Source organism: Anticarsia gemmatalis, chromosome 6 (assembly GCF_050436995.1).
Source record: "Anticarsia gemmatalis isolate Benzon Research Colony breed Stoneville strain chromosome 6, ilAntGemm2 primary, whole genome shotgun sequence".
Classification (NCBI taxonomy): Eukaryota; Metazoa; Arthropoda; class Insecta; order Lepidoptera; family Erebidae; genus Anticarsia; species Anticarsia gemmatalis.
Window position 1 is genome coordinate 4,636,479 of NC_134750.1, and position 12,377 is coordinate 4,648,855.

The 12,377-nt window shown below is 35.8% G+C and overlaps 1 protein-coding gene across 1 annotated transcript in view; it reads right to left on the bottom strand.

Moving 5' to 3' along the window:
* LOC142973552 (A disintegrin and metalloproteinase with thrombospondin motifs 1-like) overlaps window positions 1-12,377 on the bottom strand; it is a 47,403-nt gene that overhangs the window by 13,807 nt on the left and 21,219 nt on the right. Inside the window, exons 7-12 of the mRNA XM_076115376.1 lie at window positions 9,004-9,136; window positions 7,068-7,267; window positions 5,995-6,140; window positions 4,068-4,186; window positions 2,818-2,926; window positions 581-939 (exon numbers count right to left, since the gene is read on the bottom strand). Coding sequence (XP_075971491.1) covers window positions 581-939; window positions 2,818-2,926; window positions 4,068-4,186; window positions 5,995-6,140; window positions 7,068-7,267; window positions 9,004-9,136 — 1,066 coding nt within the window. The remainder of the gene's footprint in view (window positions 1-580; window positions 940-2,817; window positions 2,927-4,067; window positions 4,187-5,994; window positions 6,141-7,067; window positions 7,268-9,003; window positions 9,137-12,377) is intronic.

Consider the following 12,377-nt stretch of genomic DNA (forward strand, 5'->3'; position numbering starts at 1 on the left):
GCGTATAATTTGCTTTGTCTGGACCTCGCAAAGTTACAGACACTGAATAAGTACAAAGTCATTATTTTATCATAAAGTTGGCTTGAGGTAAGGTTCACAGAAATACCTATAATATAAGATTTTATTTATCTATACCCGTACTTTTATAAGCCAATGACATGATAAGGTAGATTTAAAGAGATAGATGAACAGTATATATGTTTTTTAAAGGACTCTAAAGTATTGTTCTAAGCTTGAGACAAGAATATGGTGCACCTAACTTAGCAGCCTTGGGAGCCACGGTTTATTAAGTTCAAAATTGATGTTTCTGTGTATTTCCAAAATAAAGAAGTCGTATTAAGCGGGCCACCATCCGCTGCAAGTCTCCAAGTCAGTAATGTTCTAAATTTTAAATTTTACTAACCTCTGCCTGCCGCGACCCATCCATAAAAGGTTTTCTACTAACCCCCGGTTTCTGAGGTACATTTAGCGGTAGTTTATTTATTCAATAGCGGTAAAATTCATGTTAAAAACGCTATTGAATAAATAAACTACCGCTAAATGGACTCAGAAACCGGGGGTAAGTCGTTAGACTACGTACCATTATCATTAAATCTGTCTGCAGTCGTGAATCCGACGTTATGAACACGTCGGTCTCTGTGTTGGTCCACCGCAGCAGCGAGCCTGCAGCCACCGCGGCCCCCTCCCACCTCACTCCCCCCTCCTTGATATCTATCACGTGACTGTCCACTTCTATAATCTGTAGGTTCTGAGGCACGTTAGGATCGTACTTCAAGTACTTGTTGTCATCGATTTCGTAGCGTTTGGAGTGTTTGATCAGTTCCAAGACTTGCTTGTCCTTCTTTCGTTCCCTGATGGCGATGTTTAAGGAGATTGGTGTCGCGATGTGCACGGAGACGAGATGAGCGTCGTGTGGTATCATCGTCATGCGAGTCCACCCTGCAAGATGTGAAAGATTAAAATTATCTTCATTTAAGTTGGGAGTTATCTTAAGAAGCTTTTTTGGGAACATAAGATGTATTTTTTTCGATGTTAAAAGCCTGGGTTGTGGGATACGGTTAATGATATATAAATACACTGTTTTGTCTTCTGTGGTTAAAAACCAAAGGACTGAATGAACTTCTACATAATAGAAGTTCGCAATATCCAAATCGTTAAAGTCAGTGACCCTCAGTCGGCTCATAAAACATTATTGAGCAACTTAAATTCAGTCAGACGTCGTAGTTTATCTCGTCTCTCCACTGAGCATCTATTCTAATGAAATCTTACCAAATTACTCTTTCGCTCCAAAACATTCGCTTTATTTCTCAAAAATCATTCTCATTTTGGATCAAATGGATAGCTTAAGCTTGCTCATTGTATAATCTGAGTTTGGGATTAAAATATTTAGGGCTTTTGTCTTCAAAGCTATTTATAACGAGTTGGATATTTAATTAGATAGAAACGAGTGTGCTGAAAAATACGAATTTAGACGAATTAAGAATCCGTCCTCTTTTTAAAAGTTAATTATAAGGTATATAAATGGGGCAGAATAAAATAAAACGTATATTATATGCCAAATTACAACAAGCAACTTTGTAACATTCTATGAAGTGCAATCAACTGTTTTGCACTTAGGAAGAGACATACAAAGGCACTAACTAATTTAATAAATACATAATATCGTAATGTCAGAGACGCTCAGATTTGTCAACAATATTCCTAACTACTAGAAACTGGAATGAACTGGCAGAGAATTTAATAGATTTACCGATACAGAGGCACTCAATACCGTGAATCGAGTATCCGTGGTCGAAATAACAACGTTCAATCAGTGCAGTAGTCATTTCGCCGCGGGCTCAATGTCTGATTGAATTCCCTATAAAACTTTACGAGCTTTTACCAGAATATTTTGGTTGATTTGGTCACGTGGAGAGGTGGAATGAAAAAGGGACCGAGTGTCTGTTATATCCTTAGCGTGAGGTTCTGTTGACTGGTAATCCATATCTATGCACGAAGAAGGATTCCGTTTTAACCAAGATTAATATAAATATGTGTATGTATATTAATATAATCGATCAAACACTGATTTTAATAAGTAAATCTTTTCTCAATAAAACGATGAGTGTTGCTATAGAAAACACATCACGAAAGTAACTGTATAGTAATTAAACATGCACCTGGTAATATTTATTATTTATTATATGCTATGAATAAGTAGCTACAGAGTGAGAGGTTTTATAGTGATTCGTTCTTGGACCGCGGACCCTTAAAAGGGGATTTACGCGGTCACACGCTTGGTCGTAAATTGGATTGTGAATGCTCCGCAAAGGACATACACGGACGTTATCAGTGATGCCGTTTGAACCATGCCCGTAATTTATATCGTTGGCACCTACACCTTTTTTAAAAGCGGTGATTGAACAATGCCAGAGGATCGGTCAAGTTACAGGGATTTGGCAATGTTTTATTTAATCTTTTTGAGCAATTCTTTATCAAATAATATTTGTTTTCTAATAAACACATAACTTTGAAAAGACATGTGTAACAAACAGTTCCAACGGTGGAGAAAAATATGATGATGAAGCCTTGCCCAAAAGGTGTTAAACGCATTTATTTAGTCCATACAAAGTCCCCAACCGACACTGGCCAGCGTGGTGGACTCAAGGTCCAACCAATCCCTCAATTCGGGAGGTTATCCTTGCCATCCCACTGATGGGATCGACAGAAAAAAAAGACTGTTTGTGGCAGAGGAAATGAAATAAATTAGGTAAAGAAAAATCTTTTGTTGACCCTCCTTAAATAAAGTGGGGAGTATATTTAGTAATATTTACTTACCTTTGTTCAGTCGTCTAGTGTATACGTGTGTGTTATTATTGCAGTACCCGTCTGCGCACCAATTGCAAACAGGATCCGATGAGTTGCACTGACCTTTCACGCAGGTGCCCTGCGGACATTTTTAATCAAATTATAAAAGTTTTAAAAATCTTCTACAAAATGTTAGAAAAAGCTGCTCAAATTTTTAGAATTTCCCGACGTTTCTTTGTCGGTCCTTAATTAAGTTTGATATTGTAATTACTACACTTCAATAAAATTAGGTTAGATAGAATAATTACTTTGGTGTTCTGTTATACATACGAAAGTTTATGTTATTAAAAGGTCTCAATTTAATTAAAATAATATCCTGTCTTGTGAATCCTATCCAATTATACATCTTCTGCATAATAATGATTCTCAAAGTATTAATTCTATATTACGACATGATCTACTCCATGTCAATTAATATGTCCAAAGAAATCTTACGTCAACTAAACATGAAGGTTCTTGTTCAGCATTAAGTACTTGAGCAAAAAGAAAAGTAGGATTTTCGAGAATCATGAAATGTATAGAATATAATAATATTAAAATATTGAGCGTGGCCGTTGTACAGGATTATGTGAACGAAATAATTGCGTTACGGCTCTAGACCTGACGGATAATTCCTTGTGACGACCGTAGAATGAAAGTGCACCGCTTTCCGATAGAATTACTTATATTTCTTGACATTTCTTTGAAACTATTAAAAGCTATTGTACTGCAAGACATATCATTCAAATTCCTGCTCATATGAAACACTCTCTGTTTTCCTGCTTTCTGACTGAGGTTAACTATTATCGTGTGTTTAAAACTTCACACATTGAACTTTATGTATTCGAGGTTGTAAAAATGTATAACTCTTCCGTTACAGGGTGACTGCCTGACCGATGGACAACAGAACACCGCTGAAACTGAGCGTAGAAAATTGAAGAAGAGCACATTTTGTACACACTATTAAGACATACAATTGTTTTATCGTAATTTGTATATATAATACAAAATCTAAATAAAAGAAAAAAAAAAGGTGAAAGAAAGCGAGAGTGCCCTATGCGTCGAAGTACTCCTCCGCATCGCCGTCTACCGCGAACATTCCCAGAATGTTGGCAGCATTGCCACGTTGTATGGCAATGCTAATTCTTTGTGCTAAATAAGTGCCAGCAATATTTATCGATTATATTAAATCACTGTTAATTTTTAGAAGAAAGTACACAGTCAAGTTTATTGATAAATACCTGAAAGCAGATATCGTAAGGCTGGTTGTAGCTGCAAGGAATTCCATCAGGTAAGGCTCCAAAGTTTGAAGGTCCACCACCGCCGTAGTCCACGCACCAGTTTTCACAGCGTTGAGTGTCTGAGGAAGATATCGTTTTACAGCATTTTAAAGGGATTATTTATTACTAGTGAGTTTAATAACCTAGAAATAATTATATTTCTTCCACTTTTTTGTTTATTATGAATTTCGAAAATTAATTTGTTGTATAGACTTGGCTTTTGTTTCTGTCATTTAAGACTAAAGCAAAAGTATTATCTGTTTGCAATAAGCCAAGTATCATTATGGGCGCTTAATTTAAATTTCATATTAGTCGGTTCCATTAACATTTTGTTTGAAATGGAAATCTGTACAGCAAAATGCAATATGACAGTAAAAAGGAGTTGTAAAATTAACATAAAAACCGGCCAAGTGCGAGTAGGAAACGCGCACGAAGGGTTCCATACCACCTTTAAAAACGTTTATTCTATGGGGACCCCCCTAAATATATTTTTATTTTCAGCACTTGTTGTTATAGCGGCAACGTAAATACATAATTTGTGGAAATTTCAGCTTCTCAGCTTTTACGGTTAATGAGATACAGCCTGGTGACAGACGGACGGACAGACAGACGAGGTTCAGTAATAGGGTTCCATTTTTACCCTTTGAGTACGGAACTCTAAAAGCGAACAATCGTTCTCGGTGTTCCAAGTAAAAGATCAATACTCTCCCGTGAATATTTACGGAATGTTATGGCTGTTATAAACGTCAGGTATATATTCGTCATAATATCTTATTCAGCAGATGTTGCGACTCAAATATCCTTTGAAATGTCTTTTAGTACCTTCATTTCCGGACGTGAAATAAAAAAGGTGTTCTGTAATGGTATCGTTTAAATAAAATGTACATTACAATTTTATTGCAATAATATTATTTAAATTGGACACGACTCTGCTGATTTTGCGTTTATTTTTTTAACATTTTGAGCATTTAACTATTTATTTACGCCACTTGTAATTATGAAATGTTATTTTGGCGTTTACTGCTATAAATCGAACACAAATTTTAAGGACATAAAATATTTTAAAGGTTTGAATAAGAATATAAAAAAAATTCTTGAAGCCCATATCGAACATAAGAAAAAAGAAAATTAGGTAGAAATTAAATTATTATACAGGTTCCTTTAACACCCGTAATCAAATAAATGTATGTCTATATTGAGTAACTCGATGCTTCACAGTGGGGATAGTAAGTTACTTAGCAAACATTTGCTGGCTGGAACTGTATTTGCCTTTGTAAACGGATCTTAGATGAACGTTATTAGCCCTCTGCGTGCGCATCCGTCCTTTCCTCTAAGATTCTACGAACTGCAACCACCAGACAGATAATTGCGGTTTTACTACCTATTAAATACGCTCCATATAACAAGTGACCGCAATAGTAGAAAATTTCAAGTATTGTGTTCTCCGATAGTTTATTCAGATTGAAACTATTTGTTAATGAATCCATTTAATTTAATTTTCAGAAGCTCATTTAAAAGTAGAGTTACGGAAACGGCATAATGATGTAACAAGATATTTTGACCTCTGGAGTCGTTGCCCTAGGATTGAAATGATTGTCTTTGAAATACTTTATAACGTATTTTTTAACAAGCACATCATTAAGGAAATTCAAAATCAGTAGAAGCGTAGATTTGGGTTCAAAGTATAATCTCTTGCTAGTTGTGTACGTCTACCCACTTACCAAGCTGTGAGAGCGATGGATACTTCGTGTTCCTCTTGGACAAAATGGCCACACAGAGAGAGAGAGAGAGAGGTTTTTGGTTGAGAGGCTTTTATACCGGGTATATTTGAAGGCTAAGTGTCGCCTTATAAAGTAGTTTTTGGGTATAGATTCTGTTATAGTCTTACCATTGGGATGTATGTAAGGTATGAACCGGTGATGTTGTCGTAGACACAAGTCTGCGCGCAGGTCGCGTGTGCCGGCGCACGCACTGCCAGCCCAGCACGTACGCACTTGCGAGCCGGCACCGTCACATGCTGTCTCCGATATGGTCCTGGAACAACGACCATTTATTTACTTTAAACATGCCGCTTTAATTGTAGGTACAGATATTTTATACTCTGTGCTTTCAGGTAGTAAATAAGAAGGAAATATCTCATTTTTCGTCCTGTACAAAGTAGGTACCTAATCATAATTACAGTATTTTCTAATTATCCGATATTTCAATGATGTTTAAAACAAAAAAAAAGCCTTTTACCCTTTTTTATATAAAATTGAAACGTGATATCAGTCCTGTGAACAGGCGAGTGGGAATCTTCATTAATCAATATCGTTGTGGTTGAACCCTTTGTGGGTGACCATTGTTTACATATTTTGCCTCTGAGAGCACTTTAACCCAACGCGACGCTCTAGATATACCCATAAAATGTTGACTGTCCCAAAATTCCCAATGGCACCATAAAAGTGTTTTTATAAAATTCGTTTGGGTTCGCACTCTTTATTCTTATTTAATCCACGCATTTTGGTGTCTCTCGTTTCTTTTCATCCTAATGTGCGACAGTTGACAGTTGTTTTAGAGACGTTGTGTTGATATTTTATTATTTTGGGACACGCAAAATCAGTAAAAATACAGAGAAATAGAGAGACCTTGTTATTTAGTCTTATTTCTATTTACTACTCGAAACACAAGTTAAGCCTTTATGATTACGCCTTGTTCCTACTGTTAACAGAAAAACGGATTCAGCTGATACGGCCCACCTAAACCGCCATGTACCTCAATAAAATAAATAAATTTAACCCATTAATGTCCCACTGCTGGGCAAGGGTCTCCTCCCGTAATGAGGGAGGGGTTAGGCCTTGAGTCGAATGTACCTCAATACCGACTGTTTAACTGTTGTCACACTATTGAATTTCTGTCACAAACGAACACTTACGCAATAACACTCAAGTGTTAATTCTTAATAGTGCCAATAATACTCACCCTCTGTACCGACACCGTCTCAGCCTCGTCCGCAGTCCATACCCACAGTCAGCGCTACAATCACTCCACGAAGACCACTCACTCCATTCCGGCTTGTCCTGTTCTACATCATCTACTCTATTCTCTGTAATCTCAGTGTTCCTTGTCTCAGTCTTGACTGCGTGGCCCGGCATCGGCTCACAGACGCGGTCTACGCACCACTGGAATAATCAAAATTATAACAAAGTTAATACAAAGATTGAACAGATGCGGGCTGCTATAATTTGAATCGTAAAGCTTTATTCTGTATAGGTAAAATATATGCTGATAATAATAAAAGAACATTGAAAGTAATTAACAATAAACGTAGACTATTAAATTTGAAGCAATGTGGTCGACCACAAATCGCAGTTTTATTACTTTCAGCAGGTGTCAGGAAATGTAGATACCAAGAATCGCTTGTAATGTACATTTTCGAGTAGTTAGTAATGTATCCGTGCACTTAAATCCGGACTCCATTTCAAAATGTACTAAATTACATTATAAATGATTATTTATTAATGCTAAAGCTTTAATCTAGTGGCATGTGCCGGGAGATGAAAGCCAAAAACCTCACAATCAAATATTTATAAGATTAGTCGAAGCGGAGTGGTTCGGCTTTGTCGGAGAACTCACTCCAACATCATCGTAAGGTGAATGAGATGAATGCTTATTGCTTACAATGTCTATGTAATATAAATCGCTTGCTATCACGCACGGGTGTCTCGTATTTTAAATTCGATTCATATGTGCAATCCGGTGTAAATCTTTTAACGCTTCAAATGGAGACAGAACCCATAAAAACCGAGAATGTGTCTGTTATTGGATATAAAGATTTCAGTTCAAAGGAAATCGATACACCTAATAATATTTACATTTTCCTCGCTTTCTGTTACATTTATTTCGTTTGTTTCCTCTCAAGAAAACAGCAAAGGAGCAAACAATAAAGAACAATAAAATTACTATTCTGATATTTATAAAGCCTCAAAGCGGCTTTATTATAAGGAGATTAGAAAGTCCGTAGCCTCTAACAGGGCAATTTGAACTTATTTTCAGTTTCAAATACTCCTACATTTGGATGCCTGGAGTATAAAAAAAGGATGTCAAATTGTATTGACGTTACATTTTATAGATCAAACATGTATTTTGTTCGTTACTTGACCCACCTTCTACATATTGTGATTGTGATCATTAACTCAAAAGCGTATATTTATAAAAGGAATCCCTTGGAAAAACACAGAGACGCGTTCATTTTATAAAGCTAATTACTTTCTCAGAAGTTCAATGAGATATCTTTCGTCGTATTGAGAATAAAACAGGCCGATTTTGAATTAAATGGGTACGTCCTTATTGAAACGTCCTCGGTTTGAAATTGATTTTAAATTGTCATTGAATTTCGAATTGGCATGAAAGCGTTCTAGGATTGCTGTGTTATTTCGCGCTTTTGTACTGCGGTGTGCGACCCGCCGCCGGTATTTATCTGCCGGCTCCAGCACTTGTCATTTGCATAGCTTGAAAAACATATTCACAAAGGATTTTATCGAATTTATGCGCGCACACGTTCCCTACGTGTGTGAACGTTGATGGAATCCCTAGTAAGGTATGCGATAACCTCAAGCGAACACGAATGCATTGCTCTATTTTCCATTACATGTCGATATTACATTTGTGAAAGGAAATCAGCTTTGGTTTTCATTGCAGTTGATCTATTCTGATAACATCAGTATATTTTTTTGAATATTTTTGCTTTCTCGTTACATAGCGTAAGTTTAAGGGTCGAAAATCAAGTGTAGGACACATTTCTATATGACCTTACTATGTTACCGACAAATAATTTGTCAATCTATCTGCGAATGGCAATCGATAATAGCTAGAGGGAAATCTTACACGGTTGGTATGAGTCCTTCGTGGTTATTACCTTGTTATGTCCGCACGGTGTTCCTTCAAGCGGGGGCGCTCGCTTGGATCGGCAGACGTGAGGCACGGCGCGATGAGCGCACCACAGTCGGGTGCATGCCGATCGTACCTTCACAGACTTGCACACTGAGAACCTGGCGACAAAGATGCATAGCTGTTAATATTAGGGCGGGGAAAAAGTCTTTTCGCATTATAGTATGTATGAACTTGCAATAAAATCTCTTCGACTTCAAGAATCACAAATGAGTACACGGCTCATTAGGTTTCTTTCAGTGAGCTCGTGAGGTACCCAAATATCGAGCTTTTTTGAGCAGAGAAAAAAGCTGTATGTACTCTGAAACATTTTCCATATTTTAATTTTCGGAAGTGGTTAGGAATCGCCCCTCTTCTTATCTTAAATTAAGCATACGTGGAGGAAGGCCATATTACAGTTGATTCTGTAAACTGAAAATTAATTTTGATTTAATAATATAAGCGTATTCAGCAAAAGACATACATTGTGAACGAGTAAACAGGATTGTCCTAATTAACAAATGACTTATTTGTTGCTATAAAGTCTTTCCATAATCGTAATGTCTGCTGATAATCATGTTATTTATGTATTTACTAACGTTAAATTATAGAGGAATCAAACATGTTTTGATTAAATCTCAGATATTACAGGAATTAATTTGATAAACCTAAATAGATTTCAGTTTGTTCGCTATTAAATTACAATTTGCGATAGACAGCTTTAAGATTTTAGTTGTGATACATATTTCATGTTAACAGATGGCATTAAGTAACAAATAAGTAAGTATAATTAATGTATTTGTCAGGAAAATAGAAACAAATAAAACCGAAGTGATGGATTAGTTTAAAAATTGACTATGGCAATTCATATATCATATCTAATAATATCTAGCCGAGTAACCTAGCCATTAAATAAGTACTATCTTCTATTTTTACTCTCAGGAGTAATAAATAAAAATGTCGAATTACTTTAAAATCTTTTGGTTGCACGATGTTTAGACTAGGTATTATGGTGATTATATGAAACTATATAATTTTGGCACACATTCCGCTATTAGAGATTACTTAGGTTACTGTTGTACAATATGTGTAATACTAAATAAGACACAAATATCTAGATTATCCCATTGCTAAAACTATAAAATGTTATGGATATAGTATAGTCGCTTATGGTTAGTATTTCAAAGGCAGCGACGGACGATAGTGACGGCGGCAAGACAGCCGGATTGTGCTCCGGGCGATTGATAGAGCTCGCAACATAATCTTCGTACCTAATGTACCGAGATCGTAGTTACTACACGGATTGTATTTATGTAATTTGTATAGAAATTATAACGTACTTTCGTTTAATATTCATTTTATAAACTACATCTGTCATCTGAATTTGGCTTTTTATTAATAAGTGATACATATTCAATTTCGATTCGATCATTAATTCGATCAGAAATGCACGAAAATGATATTATCGATCGTCATCGATAGAGTCTTTCTTTACCTTTCTTTTGTTACTATTTCATTTGTAATTTTGTCTTACAACTTCTTGAACATCATGGAAATGTATTAAATAATTGAGAAATTTAAATCAGAACAGAATTTCGTTCATCTTTATAACCTTGCTGTTAGCATTGGCGCGTTAATTATTCTCTCACATACTTGGCGTTATTTTCAAAGGAATTTATGAAGGTGTTAAAGTTATTTTGACTATATGTGCGGAATGAAATGTTGGTGTTTAATCTGATTTAAACATTTTCACGTAAAAAGTGGCATCTTCGCAAAGGTATTGGATGTAAAAAAAAAAGTTTTTAAGAATGTATGGCGTTGTGTTGCAAGGGTTTTAGGACCTATCAAAACTATGCGTCTCATATAGTTTTGATACAATACAATTTAAGAAACTTATGTTTTCTATACGACTAGAAATGAATGCAAGAAATAATCTATACCCCCTGGTTCATTTTTCAAAGCAGCCTGCAGTAGAATATTCTACAATGTACATGTTCACGATATTTGGGTGGCCCAAAGTAACTAATTAAATAAATCAATTATAATGCTTCCAGTAATTATGTCCAGTAATTGGCAATAAAATTGAGTTAATTTGCTAAACAGAGTGGCATGAGACAATAAACTATCATCCTTTGTTCTCAATAATTAGAGCACGTCAAGCTCAAATGAAACCCGACCCAAATTCCGGCGAAACATCGTTACGAACCAATCAAACCGAATACCGAACGTAAAGTAAAATTCAATATGTGTATTAAAAGATATATTACTCATCCGAGGTCTCCGGACTGAGAATATATCAAATAACAAAGGAAAATATTTTTCGTGTCAGATAATCTTGTTAAAAGGTAGCCGGAAGGTTGTGTTGTATGTGCTTTGAACTTTGGGATTATATTTAGAAGGCAAGATAATTTTGTTGAACATAGACTTCTTTTGAAAATTCTTAGGTAGAGGAATTACTATATTGATACATAAAATCTTGTTTACTTAACTATTGTCCTTATTGTCTACCTAAATTGTTGATGAAAATGTGAAATGTCAGAATATTGCGGCAAGCTCGACCGCGTAGTCAATATAACATGTGCTTAAAACAAAATAAAACAAACTGAAAGTTCATTGTTTGAGTTTGTTTCATTTAAAGAATCATGTCGCTACGTTCTGTGAGCTACTAATGTCGGTCCTTGCCTCGGGCAACGGGCGCGAGCGAGCGCTCCCGTTCAAAGGCTACCCCGCCGTTCCCAAGGTCTATTTTCATATGATTAAGCTCCCATGATATAACAATATAATAAAAAAGAATAACCTTCAAGCGAATGTTTTTTTTCTGAAATTATATTTGAGCAATAGTTATAAGTGAACATGGTTTGCTCAATGGAGACCTTAAACATTGCTACTATTGGAACAAATGAGATGTTGCTACAAACCATTCTAGCCGTATATATTTCAGTTATATTCATGTGATACAACATTTTCCCATATGCAGTATCTTTATTATAAGTGTGTTCAGTCAGACTTCGCATAATCCCTTTAAAAATCATTCTGTAACGACTAGTACGTTGGAAATTGAATTGTTGGAAGGGTACGTGTGCACGATCTATTTTGGTGTCCGGTTCTCCAAATTGAATAATTGTTATCGTTATTACTACCAAGAATTACAGCGGGGCCGTAACAGGGCAGTCAAAATGTAGATGTGGAAAACGTACTTAGTTTCAATTCGAGCTTGGTGTATTTGTTGCTCACAAGTTTTACCTAGTCGTTGTTTTGAAATTGCGGATTTACCTGTATAAGAGTTGCATCTTCCTGTATCCGTATTATTGATAAACAATCCCGTTTCATTGCCAAAAACGTGCGTGTTGTTTATTCTGAGGA